The 17,187-nt window shown below is 41.6% G+C and overlaps 1 protein-coding gene across 1 annotated transcript in view; it reads right to left on the bottom strand.

The window, feature by feature from the left end:
• Positions 1 to 17,187, bottom strand: part of Strip2 (striatin interacting protein 2) — a 44,288-nt gene that overhangs the window by 10,518 nt on the left and 16,583 nt on the right. The window contains exons 12-18 of the mRNA XM_059257497.1: positions 16,818 to 16,881; positions 16,061 to 16,132; positions 12,244 to 12,318; positions 11,589 to 11,686; positions 10,946 to 11,072; positions 8,363 to 8,463; positions 4,996 to 5,062 (exon numbers count right to left, since the gene is read on the bottom strand). Of these exons, the coding sequence (XP_059113480.1) occupies positions 4,996 to 5,062; positions 8,363 to 8,463; positions 10,946 to 11,072; positions 11,589 to 11,686; positions 12,244 to 12,318; positions 16,061 to 16,132; positions 16,818 to 16,881 (604 nt within the window). The remainder of the gene's footprint in view (positions 1 to 4,995; positions 5,063 to 8,362; positions 8,464 to 10,945; positions 11,073 to 11,588; positions 11,687 to 12,243; positions 12,319 to 16,060; positions 16,133 to 16,817; positions 16,882 to 17,187) is intronic.

Genomic DNA, 17,187 nt, shown 5'->3' with positions numbered 1-17,187 from the left:
GCTCTCACGTCACTATGCTCTAAAGCAGTAGTTTCCACATATTTTCATCAAACATACCCCAAATAAAAGACTTTTATGTATACTTAGAAATACATGTATGTTTGCATATAAATTACCAATGTCACAGTAATATTATGTTATAATGTATACAGTGTAAAAATGATGAATACATGTAAAAGATCCGATATTTACCCAAACATCATGCTGTATACACTATGGTTCATACCACTGCTCCACCCATCCACCAAGATGCTCAATATTAAACATATTTAATATTTAATTTGGCAACTGTTTACAAAAGGACATAGCCAGCTTTCACACATCACAATCTTTCAATGAAATTGGGAATTTAATTTTAATTTTTTTTTAGTTTAATGAACTGAATTTGAATAGTGATACATGGATCCAGAAATTTTAAGCTTTCTTCCAATACTAGGTGGGAGGGAAAATTGCTCAGAATATGGTCTATCCTAAAGCTAAACCACTGTGACAAAAGAGGGAAGAATTCAGAAATAAGGGATTAATATGGCATTAACAGCTCCCAGGTGGTGCTGCACACCTTTAATCCCAGCACGTGGGAAGCAGAGGCAGGAAAATCTCCGAGTTTGAGGCCAGCCTGGTCTATAGAGTGAATTCCAGAACAGCCAAGGCTATACAGTGAGACCCTGTTTCCAAAAAAAAAAAAAAAAAAAAAAAAAAGAGCTATTAACTTTTTTATTTCATGCCCACTATGTTTTTTAGCTGGAGTTCCAAATGAAGCAGAATTGAATTCTGTTCAAATCCAGAAAATAGAAACATACAAACCAAGAAAACCTTAGCCTAGAAACCATACTTTTAACTTCTAGGACTCAGTCTGAAGGAAATGATTAGAGATGAAGTGAAAAAAAATTTTTTAGTTATATACTAAGATAAATGTCTAATACTAGAAAACAATCTCCATTTATTTAAAGACAAGGGCTCATATATCCCAGGATGCTCTTGGGCTCACTATGTAGCCAAAGATGATCTTGAACATCTGATTCGCCTGCTTCCACTTTCTGAGTGCTGGGATTACAGGTGCATGCCACCAGTGTTGGGGATCAAACTCAGGGCTTCCTGCATGCCAGGCTAGCACCCTACCAACTCAGTTTTATCCCTAACCCTTAATTCATTTTCTTTGGAGACATAGTCTCATTATATAGCTCAGATTGGTCTTGAATTAGCAATCTTTTTGCCTCAGCCTCAAGAGTATTAGGATTACAGATGAATGCACTAATACCTGACAGAAGAGAATCTTAACCCACTAATGAGACTGGCAAGATGGTTCATCAGGTAAATATGCCCGCCACTAAGTTTGATACCTGAATTCAAACCCCATGAAGGAAGGAGAGAACTGACTTCCACAAGTTTCCCTTTGACCTCCACATGTATGTAAGTAAAATAAAAATATAATTAAAAAATTTTAAAAAAATCAAGTCATAAGAGTCAGGCATGGTGGCACATGCCTGTAATCCCATTGTTTAGGAGGCTAATTCAGGAAGATTACCCCAAATTCAAGGCAATCCTGGCTAAATAGTAAATTTGAGGCCAGCCTGGGCTATAATATGAAACTCTGTATCAAAGAACAAAGCAGAACAAAAGTAACTAAATAAATAAAGTAGCGGAGCTGGGCAGTGGTGGCCCACGCCTTTAATCCCAGCACTCGGGAGGCAGCGGCAGGCAGATCTCTGTGAGTTCAAGGCTAGCCTGGGCTACAGAGCAAGTTCCAGGAAAAGCTCCAAAGCTACACAGAGAAACCCTGTCTCGAAAAACCAAGAAATAAAAAATAAAAAATAAAATCCTTCTGTGAATATGTAAATTTAACTACGTTAAGCAAAACACGTACACATATATATGTAACAGATATATATGCAAATATAAAGTTTGTTACTAATGTTTCTATGTAAATGAATATGTATAGTCTAACTTCAGTAAAATATAAGCAATATTTATATGTAGGTGATAGGAAATATTTTATTTTATTCCCCATACTTTTCTGTTTTTCTATTTTTCTACTGTAAGTATATTATTAATTTTGTAACCAGGAAAAAAAATTTAAAGTTATTGAAAGTAAATAACATATACCAAAGGCAGTATATTTCTTGCATTTGCAATTTGGTGAGCCTGAAAAGAAACAAATCTTACTATCCTTTTTCTGGCTACAGAAGTTATTCATTTAGGTAAATAATTCACTATGCTGAGAACCTTTGTGGAATAAATCTGCTAGGTACCAAAATCACACTGGGCTTGAAGCCCTTGTATTGAGAAAAAAGTCTGTGGTTACTAAACAAAACCACCAGATGCCACTATTGTTTCACCAAGAAGACTAAAATAGCCACCACGACTTAATTAACTTGATACATGCTTTAGCCTTTTCTTGATAATAATAAAGTTTTAACAGAAGGCATAACCACATAGACAATTATATGCTTATATTCCCAAAGGTCAACTGGAAGTGATGTGAAAGTGTAGTTCCCACCAATCCTATACAGGAACTAATGGAGTTGGAGTGGAGTCAAGGCATACATTGTTATAAGGAAAAAATTAGGGGCTGGCAAGATGGCTCAGTGGGTTAAGGCACGTGTTGCCAAGCCTGACAACCTGAGTTCGATTTCTGGGACCCCATGGTGGAAGAAGAGAGTCACCCCCTAAGTCGTCCTCTGACCCCTGCACCTGTGCTGCAGCACACATGCACTCAGTATTCTAAACAAAAGAACACACACAAGAATGCAGTAAAACTTTTTTTTTAATTTAAAAAGTAATAGATTCAGGCCACAAAAGCTGAATTTATATTTTTAAATATTCTATTAATAGTAGAATTTTTGTTTGTTTTATTTATTTATTTTTGTGTGTGTGACAGGGTTTCTCTGTGTAGCTCTGGCTGTCCTGGAACTTGCTCTGTAGACTAGGCTGGCCTCCAACTCAGAGATCCACCTACCTCTGCCTCCTGATTGCTGAGATTAAAGGTGTATGCCACTATGACCAGCCAATAGCAGAATTTTAATGCTATTATGTACCACTATTTATGGGTTAAAATATATTTTTCTTTCCAAATTTTAATCTCAGGGATATACTTACTTTCCTTCTCTCTCTCTCTCTCTCTCTCTCTCTCTTTTAATTTATTTTATGTGTGTGGGTGTTGGTCTGCCTATGTATGTCTGTGTACCATGTGCATACAATACCCTTAGAGGCCAGAAGAAGGCATCAGACCTTCTGAAACTAGAATTACAGATGGCTGTGAGCTGCCATGTAGGTGTTGGGAATTGAAGTCAGGTGCTCTGGACAAGTAGCCAGTGCACTTAACCACTGAGCCATCTCTCCAGCCCCAACTTTGCTATTTCCAACTGCAAAGTCTTAGCAGTTAATTTCTCCAGGTATAAAATAGTAATAGTGGACAGAATGTGGTGGTGCACGCCTTTAATACCAGCACTAAGGAGGCAGAGGCAGGCAGTTCTCTCTGAGTTCCAGGCCAAACTGGCCTACATAGCAAGTTCCAGGACATCCAGGGGCTATATAGAGACACTGTCTCAAACAAAACAAAAACAAAATTGTAATATTAACTTCATAGAGTTGTTTTACAGATTCAATATTACCATGATAATAACAAAGGTTAGATAAATTATTACATTTTTGTAGGAGTGAAAACCTCCAGCTTCCTTGGCTGCTGAGACCATATTTAAATAAGACAGGGACTCTGTTCCAGTAGAAAGAATGTGCTAGAAGTAATACTTCAGGACATGGGGTCTGTCACCTATGAGAAGTAGACTGTGACAATTCAGTTCATCCACTGAGCACTCACATTTCTCATCTTTGAAATAAAAGGGCATTGGGTCAAATGGTTCTTGACATGCCCCTGATCTCCCCCTGCTGTGCACTCCCTCCCCCCAAAAAAACCTCCTATGGGTTTATAAAACCTGCACCAGAGGAGAAATTTTTCTAGTTTTACATAGTGTGCTTTCCTGATCTAGCACTTTGCAGGTATTAAAGTTGGGAGACAAAGTGCTGTAGCACCAGACACAGTGTTAGGCTTTAGGGCTATAAAAATAGAGATGGTACTATCTCTCCTATCAAAGAATTTAGTCAAATTGAAGAAGTTACAGAAAAGTTGTTACAATGCTCCACGTCATTTTTTTTTTTTTTTTTTTTTTTTTTTTGGTTTTTCGAGACAGGGTTTCTCCATATAGTTTTGGTTCCTGTCCTGGATCTCGCTCTATATACCTGGCTGGCCTCTAACTCACAGAGATCCGCCTGCCTCTGCCTCCTGAGTGCTGGGATTAAAGGCATGGGCCAAGAGAAATTGTTACAGTATAACAGGATGAAAGAGCTGTGGCAATACTGGATAAAGTAGATACCTTACCTTAAACGTGCTTTTTGGTCAGGCAGTTTCAGGGAATTCAGAATAATTCAGAAGAACTTTTCTGATTTGCCTGGACCTGCTTCAGGATGAAGCTCTTCCAGGGATATCCTTCAGTACCTATACTGAATTTGTCTCAAAGAGGAAAGAGATATTCTAAAATACATACTCCTGGGCTTGATAACTAACATGAAAGTGAGAAGTAAATTGCCTATAGCACAACATAAAGATGCACGTGTGTGTGTGTGTGTGTGTGTGTGTGTGTGTGTGTGTGTGTGTGTGTGTGAGAGAGAGAGAGAGAGAGAGAGAGAGAGAGAGAGAGAGAGATCGATCAGAAGAGAATCTCCTGCTATGTAGCATAGATATTGTTTCTATCTTTCTAAATCCCCCCTCCTTGGTTATTTTCACTGACATTTTCTTCTTCTGTGTAAGATGCTATGCTTAGCTTTTCCAAATCCTTTAGCAACTTTAAACCCTGGTCACCTTTGTGTCCTTGCCAATATGCCTTCATTGATCTGATACTCCTAAATCATAGCATCATGGGACTGGAGAAGACATGCAAAAGCAAATTCCAGCCTCTGCCATCAGCCATTTTCAAAGACCACAAATCCCCATGTGCTTACCAGACTCTCGGTAGTAAGCTCTGGCAAATCCTGGATGGTACAGCATGGGTAATCCAGCACCGAAATGCTGCAAGATGCAGAGATAAGGGCAAGCTTTAGGTAAGTGGCAACACCAGGAAAAAGGCTGCCTTGAAAAGGGCAGAGATTATTCCTCCCGAGCAGACTGCATGTGTCTCTCAAATTGCCTAGTGACCTCAGCTGAAATTGAGGGCACTGGTACTGGGCAACTCCAACTCCAGTCTCACCTTGGTCCAGAGGAACCATGGAGTTCTTTTAAGCTGTTCTACTTGGTAGATGCAAAGAGAGTTAAAGCAGAAAGACAGCCCCTTTCCTTCTTTTAACTCTCTTAGGCTCTTCAGGGAACATGTAAACTTAAATGCCTCTGCCTCTGCATTTAAGAGTATATGTGAATATAATATTATTTCCAGAGATGCTGCCCAAACACATTCTACTAAATAATAATCTGTGGATATGAAGATAAAAAGATCTCTTGTGTTTCTCACCTGATCTTTCTGAAAGTCAGGAACTCTGGGGGTAACTGCCAATGCCACCCTAGAGGAAGCTTGAGGCACAGGGCAATGTCTTATAGCACGGCTAATCAAACAGTAGCTCAAGGATGATATATAATAACGTCTGTCCCCAAACAGTGGGAATTACAGTGAAGCCACAAGCTTTGCAGTGAGCCCAGGGAATGGAGGTTGGGTCAGGAAGGGAAATAAGGCACCACATAATAATAGGGACATAGTCAATAAGTAGCTGTTTTTCTTTCCTCTCCCCTTTACTAGTACAATGCAGAATGTGGGCTAGCTAATTTCTAGTGTTCCTTCTGTTTCTAATAGCCAACGAAACTGCAGCACTAATCTATGAACTAGTGCGGTTGGAGATAGGTAAAGGATGTTGGCAAAACCAGGGCTACAAATTGAGTATGAGCGTTCTTGGACCTGTCTCTATATTTTGAAAGTCAAAATTCCTAAAAGCAAATCACTTATTTAGCTACAAGTGTTACCACTGTTCAAGAAACCCAGGTCAAGATAATTTAGATGAACCAGGGTAGGAGAGAAAGGTCAACTCAGAAGAGGGAAGTGAATTTACCTATAACATTGCTCATCATCCTAACTAGCTCTTCTAGATTCTCTGGATTGCTCCGTTAGGATAAATATTCTTGGTTCATTCATCCACTTATCTATCTATCTTCCACTTGTAAAAAACAGGTACTGCAACTAGGAAATAGGGGCAGAAAATCAAGGCTGGAGTTTGTTCTAATGCTCAGTGAACTGAATATTAGCTCTGTGGTATAGTTCAAAGAGGTAGTCTCGTTTATTTTAAGAGTGCAAGTACTGTGGCCCAGAGACACTATCTTCCTTAACATTACCTGGTTAGGAAATCGCACGTCCAGGTCTCTTGGCTTCAGGCTTTTCACACCAATGTACATGCAAGGCTGTCACTCCATTGTGGAATTTCAAGCAGTACTGACTGACCCATGAGATTTCCCCTCACTCTCTCCAGTCACCCCAAGTAAGACATCAGTCTTTGTCTACTTTAGAAACTCTGGTAGGGAATTCTGGCAAACTCTCCTGACTAATATGCTATTCCAGTCCTTGTGGAAGCAAATTAAGGAATAAGGATCTACCCTACAATCCCCCAGTCCCAGACTGGCTGGAAGAACAGAAAGCAATTTGTATTCACAGAAAAGCCTATGTTTTTATTTAGATGGTTAATCATATTAATCTTTGTTTTTGTTTTTTCAAGACAGGGTTTCTCGGTGTAGTTTTGGTGCCTGTCCTAGATCTCACTCTGTAGACCAGGCTGGCCTCGAACTCACAGAGATCTGCCTGGCTCTGCCTCCCAAGTGCTGTGGCTTTTTTTTTTTTGGTTCATGTTAATCTTGTATGTGTGGTATATATTATGTAGGTGTGCACATGTATGTGTGCAGATGTGTATGCAAGCATGTGGAGGCCAGAGGTTGATGTCAGGTATCTTCCTCAATTTCTCACTACTTAATTTTTTGAGATAGGGCCTCTCATTAAACATGGAGCTCAATGATTTGTCTATGCTGGTTGACCAGTGAGCTCCATGGATCTATTTGTCTCCATCTTCCAAGGGCTGGGATTATAGATGTATAGTGTTATACCCAAAATTTTATATGGGTTATAGGGATCAGAACTCAAATCTTCATGCTTGTATGGTCCTTTATCAACTGATCTATTTTTGAAGGTTCACAATCTTGTTATTCTTGATAAAATCAATTCACCTCTCTGACTTGTCTCCTAATCAGCAAGATGAGGACAAAACTTGTACTATCTCATAGCATTGCCAAGAGTAAGTGGAATTATGAATGTAAAATTATCATATTTTGGGCTGACAAGATAGCTCAGCTCCTAATTGCAACACTGACAACCCAAGTTTGATCCCCAGGACACTTTAGTGAAGAAGAGAACCTATTCCTGCAAGCTGTCTTCTGACCGCCACATCCATGCCTTGGCATGTGTGTACCCATACACATGCATAAACGTAAATTTTTTTCCCCAAGACAGGGTTTCTCTGTGTAGCTTTGAGCCTTTCCTAGAATTCACTCTGTAGCCCAGGCTGACCTTGAACTCACAGAGATCCACCTACCTCTGCCTCCCAAGTGGGATTAAAGGCATGTGCCACCACTGCCTGGCATAAACATAAACATTTAAAAAGTAACACAGTTAAAAATATATTTTAAACTACAAATTGGGGCTGGAGAGGTGGCTCAGAGGTTAAGAGCACTGACTGCTCTTCCAGAGGTCCTGAGTTCAATTCCCAGCAACCACATGGTGGCTCATAACCATCTGTAATGAGATCTGGCGCCCTCTTCTGACCTGCGGTCATATATGCTGTATACATAATAAATAAATAAATCTTTAAAAAAAAAAACAAAAAAAACCCAAAACTACAAATTGATCTACCCAAGTAGAGGTCTATTGTTTACCTTTGATTACAGATTTTGAACCTCCCCTGGTGGTCTGGTGGTTAGGATTCAGTACTCTCAGCATCATGAATTTTGTATCATACTTTTTGTTTACAAAGCAGTGTATCCAGTTACTGCAGCTTATGATTTCTACTAAGAGCTGAACTGTTCAAACAAAAGGGCTGTTGCACAACACAAAAATCTAGGTTCATTTCAAAGTATTTTTCAAGTTTGAAATTATCAATATATAAAATCTACACAATGAGGAAAATTCACACGTTCCCATCAGTTAACACTCCAAGAAAACTGAATCTAACAGGGAAAGCTCTAAGAAAGGAGGGACTAGAGACACCAGAAGAAATGAAAGGTGCAGGGATGGAATTTTCTTAATCATCCCAAAGTCGCCCTTAGAAATCTGTCCAGAGTCCGTACCTGTTTTTGGCAGTGATATAGGACAGGATATTTTGATTGAAGAACTTCAGAATCAAGGGGATACAGTTGGCAAACACTAAATGTTGTGACACATATTCAAACTGAATTAAAAGATCAAAGCAGAAAATTTTACTTATTTGGGGGAAGATATAAAACATGTATTAAAAAAAAAGAGACAGTGAAATACAAATATAACATCCATTCCCAAGGATATCTACTGTCTACTGTGTGATCAGTCTGTCAGTCTCTGAAATGGGGACACTCATCTTCAGCTGTCCTATCTTACATGCAGGACAATCTGCAGGGGGTGCTACAAGCTCTTGATCAAAGCCACATAGTAAACACACTAGAAAGAACAACATATCTCAAATAAATAGCAAGAATTGCTGTGAGTTTTGTACCTAAGCTCAATGGGAAAGAAAGTCTCCCTGAGGGAGCTGGTTTCCACACCAAATCTCTGGCTCATGTTTCAACTGTGATTGATATAGCAGGGACAGGTGCAACTAACTCTTAGCAACTGCTGGCATTAAGCTGGAGACAGTACACAGAAACCACTGGCATGTGGTTTCAGTAGTCTGTCCAGAATATGTTGTCATCGCTAATACTTAGAATATCAATGTATCAATAAATAAGTGAACAAGAGTCTCTGCAGCCCGTAGACTTTGCACTGAGAAGTCCAGGATGTCCTTGATGAGATAGACACCATAGTTCCATTTGGCTCTCTTAAATCCATATGGGGCTTGTGTCCAGGAAGAAAGAAGCAACGTTATAGAGTTAGTCACCCTGGATTTTGTTTATTATGCACTGAGAAGCACCAAGAAAAAATTGCTTCCAAATTAGGAACTTAGAATGCTGGCACAGGACAGAAATAAGGCTGAAAAGGCCGAGAGCTGTGGTGTTTTAAGCCCTATCTCTGTGTCAGCAGCAAGAAGTAGCCATGACAGAAGGGTAAGCTGCTTTCTGATCTGAATATGTGGGTAAAGGTGGGCAGTCAGCTTGTGCCATAGCCACCCCTCTCTTCTGCTCAATAATTTCTCCCTAGAAGTCAACCAAAGGTATTTTCTGAAGCCCCAGACAAAGGAGCCAGTACATACCTGCTATCAAAAGATGGCAAGTTTTTAAAATTTGAGCCATGTCCAGGCTCTTTCAGGACTTACCCACACTTCCATACACTGTGGCAAGGCCCATCAGGACATATGTTGGTCTAGCTATAGATCGACCTACTGCCCACCAAGAGAAACATTGAGAAACACACATTTTAGTGGAAAGAGGAAGCCATCTCTAACCACTTTGCTCCTTCCAATCCTGTCTCAGCAAACACTGCCAGCAAACACATGGCCACAGACCTTGCAGGGGCCTTCCCTGTACACTGATGACTCACTCTTATATCAGGCTTTATTTTGAGTGTTAGGTGGAAAATGGGGTAAAGCCTCAGGGCAGAAATGAGAAGGCTTCCACATTGCCAAACTCTCCCTAAAGAAGAAGCATCCATTTACTTATCCTCATCTTGTTCCTGTATCTTGGTAAGGTCCACAGGCTCTAGGCAAACAATACCTCTGTGGGGAAGCAAAGCAAGGTCTTGACTTTTAACTCTAGTCTCCTCACCTATAAAATAGAGATAAGCTGGAGCACTCAGGAGGTGGAGGCAGGCAGATCTCTGAGTTCAAGGCCAGCCTGGTCTACACAGTGAGTTCCAGGACAGCCAGAGCTACACAGTGAGACCCTGTCTCAAAAGAACAACAACAACAAAACTAAAAGCAAGCAAGCAAACAACCCCCCCCCCACAAAAAAAAAAAAAACCTGGGATAAAATAAGGCCTCCTAGGAGTGAGCAGCTCACAAAAGCTTTGTAGGATGTCAAGCACATCACAGACATTCCATAATTGTATGCTATCAGATATATGATACCTGCTCACCCCTGTGGCTTCATGTATTACCAGAACATCTCTATCATCCTCACTCTAAGCCAGAACTCTAGCAACATTTAATTAGTTTCCAAAAATACTCTGCTCTTTCTCCTCTGAGCTTTCATGTATTAGCTTTTCTGCTTGAATTGGTTCTTATTATTCCCTGATAACTCCCATTTCCAGACTAAGATCTTTTTCTCTGGGTCTCAGGTTAAAAGTCACCTCTTCCCTGGAACTGGTATTTCTATAGCATCCTGTGCCTACCTGTATCACACCACTCTACAATTGGCCATTTATGTATCTGTTACAAGACTGTAAGGCCTGTAAGAGCCTGAACTGTGTCTCATTTAGAATTATATCTCAAATGTCAGAAAAGTGCTTCACATACAGAAAAGCATGGTCAATATGCCCAGTGACCTTTCTGGGATGGTTGAACTGATTCTAACTGACTAGGAGTATTCTTAAGAATCCCTAGCTAACTTACGAAGACCATAGATTTTTGTATCTTTCTAGGATGGCTCCCACATCCCATTTCATATCCTCATCATACACTCATGCAACAAATAGCTGGACTCTCTAGAGGGCAAAGGAAAGGCCAAATAATAATAATAAATAAAAAGGCCAAATAGGGCATGAGGAACACTTAAGCTTGTGACACAGCACTCCTACCTGCTCACCTGGTAGATATGGTTGAGTTTGAAGTGTTTGAGAAGGAGAAGGAGCAGGGCAGAGATACTCTTTACAATGATCTCCTTGTGTCTGTTCACGTCAATGCCCAGCTTCATGCTCTGGAGAACAGTTATGCTACAAGGGAGAGAGGAAGCATCAGTATAAAGGTGGTGAGGAGGGAGGACTAAAAGGAAAGACCCAAGTATTTGGGCTAGATATGATATATATATATGTGTGTGTGTGTGTGTGTGTGTGTGTGTGTGTGTGTGTGTGTGTGTGTATACATGAGGGTCAGAACTTAGGAAACTTGAACTTCTGTGCTAGGGAAACCTCCAGAGTTCCCATTTAGGAATCTGTCCAGGAAAAAGCTTCCATGATCTCTTTGTTGATGTGTCCTCTCTCTGGCAAACTTATTCATTGGCACTGTCTACCAACATATTTGGGAGCTTGTCACTAGCACTGAGGTTATCTGTTGGACCCCAGTTCTGAGTTACACAGAGCTCAGTAGAAGGCCCTGCAGGGGACAGGGCACAGATAAGGAGAGATTTCTTTGAAGACAATTCCTGTAAGTGTTAACCAAGTGAGATGGGACAGAGAGGCCCTGAAGACAAGACACTAGTGTCTAGCAGCTGCCCCAGTGCAGGCACTCACGGCATCTCTTCAGGCAGGACATCTGCTAGGATATTGATAGAGTCTGTCTTAGCCTTGGAGGTGGGGGCTGCAGCCAGCAGAATCTTAAGCAGAGCAATCTGGGAGATAGAAAAAGAAGAAAGCCACCCTTGTCTATCCCACTCAGCAAGTATTTCAAAGCCTTCATCTTAGATTCCCCTTCAGTGACTAAGCCTTACCATCATATAGGAAAGCAAACAAGTGTTTATTCTGAGGCTTGTCTATGAGGCCAAGGAGGGAGGCCAAAGCAAGCTTCCAGGCTGTTTTGTTTCAGGACTGCTCCTTCTAAAGGGAGCACAGAAAGAACCAAGTGGGGGGTGGGGGGGGACAGTGCAGAGAAATAAGTGGGAGAGATAAGCCCAGCATTCTCCCCTTGTGTCCCTCCTCTAACATATCAACACCATTCCTAACCAGAGGCTGCCGAAGACATGGCAGGCAGCAGCAGAACTCACGATGGTGGTAATTAGTTAGAAGAAAGGGCCCTGATGCATGGGATGTGGACCTTACTTCATTCTGCGACCTGACCCCAGTAGAAAGGCTAGGGAGAATGGCACCTCCAGAGGAGCCACAAGGAAAGTTCAGAATTCGACATTCCTCCTAGAAGAAGAGGGCCGCTCTGGCCCAGGCTGCTCCTTACCATGTACTGAGGGAGGCTGTACAGCATGCCCTGGTAGAGGATTTCACATGGTGTTTCTGGTACCACCTCTTCTCCCTACGGTCAAAAACACAGTTGACCAGGCTTTTTTCTTTGAGCTGGTTTAGATGATCTTTGACGTCTTTTTCCAGTCCCAACAATTGCTGAGTCTAGTTTCCCTGTTATCTGAAGTTAATCACTCTTTCCACGTCACATACTTCATCAAGAGTCAACTCCAAGCTAGGAGTCAGCTCAGCCCGCTGCTTCGGTACACACACACACACACACACACACACACACACACACACACACACACGTGCGCACACACCCTAGATTCACATGGGGTTAACTTAGGCTATAAATACACCTGACACGTTGAGATACCCGATATAGAGGCATTTCCCATGGCGTTAATTAGAGGTTAACCAAGAACTCCAGAGGTTTTCTACCATCTAGGAAGGAGGAAGGAAAAGGTAGGCGATTCAGCAGGGAGGGTTAGTGATAGAACTAAGTACCTCATGGTCAGAGAAACAAGATGAGTATTAGCAATGAAGCTTTTATTGTAAAGAGCTGGAAACTAATTCCCCCCCTCTCTCCATTATCCTCATCAACATCACTTTCTTTTTTCTAAGAGAACCATGTATATCACTGTCTTCTTCATGACCCCATTGAATCCCTTTATCAGAATGGGGGAAGCACGGTCTCAAGAGGCAATCCAGGCTCACTGGAATCTTGGTCAATGCAGTCCTTTTTCCCTTGAGAACCCCTATTACAGGGCAAGCGTCACTGTTGCAAGACTTGGAGGCAAAGGGGAATAATTGGCCCAATGAATACAAGTCTTGAGTAGGCATTCAAGAGAGCCTGGTGATCCCCACAAGGCTTACTACCTTCTCTCTTTTCAGCAAACCCCTTCAAGTTGCTGGCTCTGACTCACATACAGATAGGGTTATCAGACAAACATACTACATCTTTGGAATATCAGATCTGCCAGTCTCTACTTGCTTTCTGATAGGCAAGATGACTTTCTGTATTTCGAACATAAACCAGGCCTGTACTTGTGCTTGGGAGCCCATAATCTTTCTTTTCAAGATTTATTTTCATTATTTTAAATTATGCATAAGTGTGTACATGAGTATGTGAATATGAATGCAGGTGCCTGTGGAAGCCAGAGGCATTAGATCCTGTCTTAGCTACGGTTTCTATTACTGTGAAAAGACACCATGACCACGGCAACTCTTATAAAGGAAAACATTTAATTGAAGTGGAAGCTTATAGTTTTAGAGGTTTAGTCCATTATTAACATCATGGTGGGGAGCATGGCAGCGTGCAGGCAGACATGCTGCTGGCTACATCTTGATCAGAAGGCAACAGGAAGTGGACTGAGTATCACATTGAGCAAAGCCTGAGCAAAAGAGACTTCAAAGCCTGTCCCCACAGTAACACACTTTCTTCAACAAGGCCACACCTACTTCAATAAGGCCACACCTCTTAATAGTGCCGCTCTCTTTGGGGACCATTTTCTTTCAAACCACCACAGATTTCCCTGGAACTAGAGTTACAGATGGTTGTAAGCTGCCATGTGGGTGCTGGAAATTGATCCACAGAAATAACAGAAAGTACTCTTAATCACTGAGCCATCTCTCCGGCCCACATACTCTTTCCTTTCTCTTGATAGAATCTATCAGACCTTTAGTTAGTTGCTCTGTTGGATCATTTCATTTCTTTTTTTATCCAAACAAGGTCTCAAATGGCCCAGGCTGGCCTCCAGCTAGATAAGTAGCTGAGGATGACCTTGAGCTCATGACCCTTCTGCCTATCTGTCTCAAGTACTGGAATTACACAAACACCGTACATTTTTATGTTTTAGCATGATACTCTCCTTTAGCTCACATCTTCCTGTAGCTACCATCCCATTTTTCTCCCCTTTTTACCACACTTGTTGGTTGTCTACTTCTTTTCTTCACATTCCTTTTCAATGTACTCATATCAGGCTTTTAGCCATTTCTCTGTGATCACTGTTCACCGTCACCAGCTCTCTTAATGCCGCCCAACCCAATACACTCTTCTGTTCTTTTTTTTTTTTTTTTTTTTTTTTTTGGTTTTTCGAGACAAGGTTTCTCTGTGTAGCTTTGCGCCTTTCCTGGGACTCACTTGGTAGCCCAGGCTGGCCTCGAACTCACAGAGATCCGCCTGGCTCTGCCTCCCGAGTGCTGGGATTAAAGGCGTGCACCACCACCGCCCGGCCACTCTTCTGTTCTTATCATGGGCCATCTCTCAGCAGTTCTTGGCCCAGTCAGTCGCTTCCTTCTGTAAAGACTGTTTTTATGGTATCAGACTTCTAGATTTTCTTCCACTTCATTGAGTGTTTTCCTTACTTTTTTGTGGTTTCTTTCCTGACTCATCCCACCCTCAATCCATGGGTGTGTTCTAGGGACTTTCCTGGGTTCCATCCCCTTCTGTCTCTGCCTTCTCCCTTGGGTTCTCTTAGCCTTGTCTATAGTTCTTAACATTGTAATAAATCAATGACTCTCATTTGTTTTGTTTGTTTGTTTGTTTGTTTTCCGTTTTTCGAGACAGGGTTTCTCTGTGTAGTTTTGGAGCCTTTCCTGGATCCCACTCTGTAGACTAGGCTGGCCTCGAACTCACAGAGATCCGCCTGGCTCTGTCTCCCGAGTGCTGGGATTAAAGGCATGCATCACCGCCGCCCGGGGACTCTCAAATTTTTAAGCCAGTCCTCTCCCTAGAACTCATCTAGCTTCCCAGTAGCTCTTCCTGAGTATTTGATGGACACCTAAACCTTAGTATGACCAAACAGGATATTTTGTACTCCTCCTATTTTGCAGGTGACACTTATTCTTTCTTTCTTTCTTTTTTTTTTTTTTTTTTTTTTCGACACAGGGTTTCTCTGTGTAGTTTTAATGCCTGTCCTGGGTCTAGCTCTGTAGACCAGGCTGGCCTCAAACTCACAGAGATCCCCCTGCCTCTGCCTCCTGAGTGCTGGGGTTAAAGTTGTGCGCCACCATTGCCCTGCCGACAATTATTCTTGATTCTTCTCTTTGCCTCTTGATATATGTCTAATTGAGCTACAAATCCTGTCAGTAATACTTCCAAAATATAACCCAAATTCACCTACTTTATGACCCTAGGTCATATCAACTCTCACCTTAGCTGTTTTGAAATGAGTTAATGCCTCCCCTCTATGTTTGGCCCAATCCTTGCTTAGTAGACTGTGTTTTGTTTTGTTTTGTTTTTTAAACCAGAACAATGTCTTTCCTCTGCTAAAAATCTCCAAAGGTTTCCCTTTGTGCAGTGAATCAGGAAGCTCCCTACCTCTGCTAATAGGTCCTACATAATGTGTCCCCAGGCCACTTGCCTGACGTCATCTCCACAATCCCACCTCTTAACCCATGGATTGTCACAGCAGCCTTCTTTTGCTGCCTCTTGCTCTCTGTGCCTGCCTCTTCTACTCTGATTCTACTTGGGATTTTTTTCTCCTTGGATGTTTCTATGGCTGGCTCCTTTCCATACTTCAGATCTTGGTTAAATGTTATCTTCTTAGATAGCTCATCTATCCCAACTGCCCAACCAAAAATGGCCAACAGATAGATGCATGATGTTATCCTATTTAAATTATCTTCACGGGATCTACCATTCTGGGATGGTCTTGTTCTCCAACTTTGATACAGTGTGTGGCCTTTGTCTTATACGACACACGGTAAGAGCCAACAAGCTGAATGAGTGCATGTACGATGCATGCTCTGTGTCAGCACCACAGACAGAGTTCATTTTTCCCTTCTGTGTGCCGGAGCCCTTGACTTACCAAAGACATGGGGCATTTCTCTAGCTCCTCTTCATTCTTGATCTGTATATCTGCAATGGAGATATACTTGTGCTGGCAAAGATAAGAAAACATCAACAAGGGTTGAGAACCTCATTTACATGTATCCCAATCCCTTCCCTATCCTTCCTTGTTCATAAGGAAATAGTCCATGGGTTTATCATCCCAAACAGACATAAAACCTTTGGAAACAAGAACCTTATTCTCTTTTGCATAATTAGCACTCAGGAGGACTTCATAAACAATGTTTCTGTGTATTACATTTCTATCTTTGTTGGATACTAGCAAATACCTAGTCATTTATCTTTAAAATGTAGGGGAGAATAGACCTTCGCCCAGACAGGTTTGATGTGCATGCACATATGTATAGAGTGATGACTCCACGTTCTTTGTGTTTAACATAACTGGATATAAAGATGATTGCTACCTAATCTTTGGCCTTTAGAAGCTAGTAGACTTATGGGGAGATAAAGAAAGGAAACAGAATGGGAAGGAGAGAGAAGGATAGAAGGAGGAAAGAAACAAGAGAAGGGAATTGTTTTCTCGTTGATCTGAATGTAGGAAAATGGGGAAGCAGAGAGAGACCTGACCTTTCCTACTTGGCCAAAAGGCCTGCAGTGGGGATGCAGAAGGTCCTGGGTGTATCTGGAAGAAGACCTCTTCCCAGTACGCAAGGTAGTGGTAATCTGACTTAACTGATGCCTCCCTATCCCGAGTAATGAAAGTCCACCCTGGTCACCTGCTTTAGAGTCTTCACACTCTCGTGGATGGGTCGAGGTAATCCAACCAAGGTATCTGTGTCCCTGTAAGAGGCCCAAAACACCAAACCATAACTCAACAGAAGAGAAAACTACCCATATACTGTGGAATCCCAGGGCCCACACACTTCAGCATCTACCCCCGGTATTCTATACCTTCTTGTATAAGGTTCCAGGTCCATCTTCTTGCTTAAGGTCACAAAAATAACAATGACACACAGAAGCATTTCTGAAAATTAGATTTATATCATATAGTCTCTTATTCACTTGGCCTGCAGGTGACAGATTCCCACTTAAAGGACTATGTAGCCTAATGACAGTGAAATCATTGACAGTGAAATACTTTCTAGC

The sequence above is a fragment of the Peromyscus eremicus genome, chromosome 3, assembly GCF_949786415.1.
Source record: "Peromyscus eremicus chromosome 3, PerEre_H2_v1, whole genome shotgun sequence".
In the NCBI taxonomy this organism is placed as follows: Eukaryota; Metazoa; Chordata; class Mammalia; order Rodentia; family Cricetidae; genus Peromyscus; species Peromyscus eremicus.
This window is presented reverse-complemented; position numbering and strand designations above follow the sequence as displayed.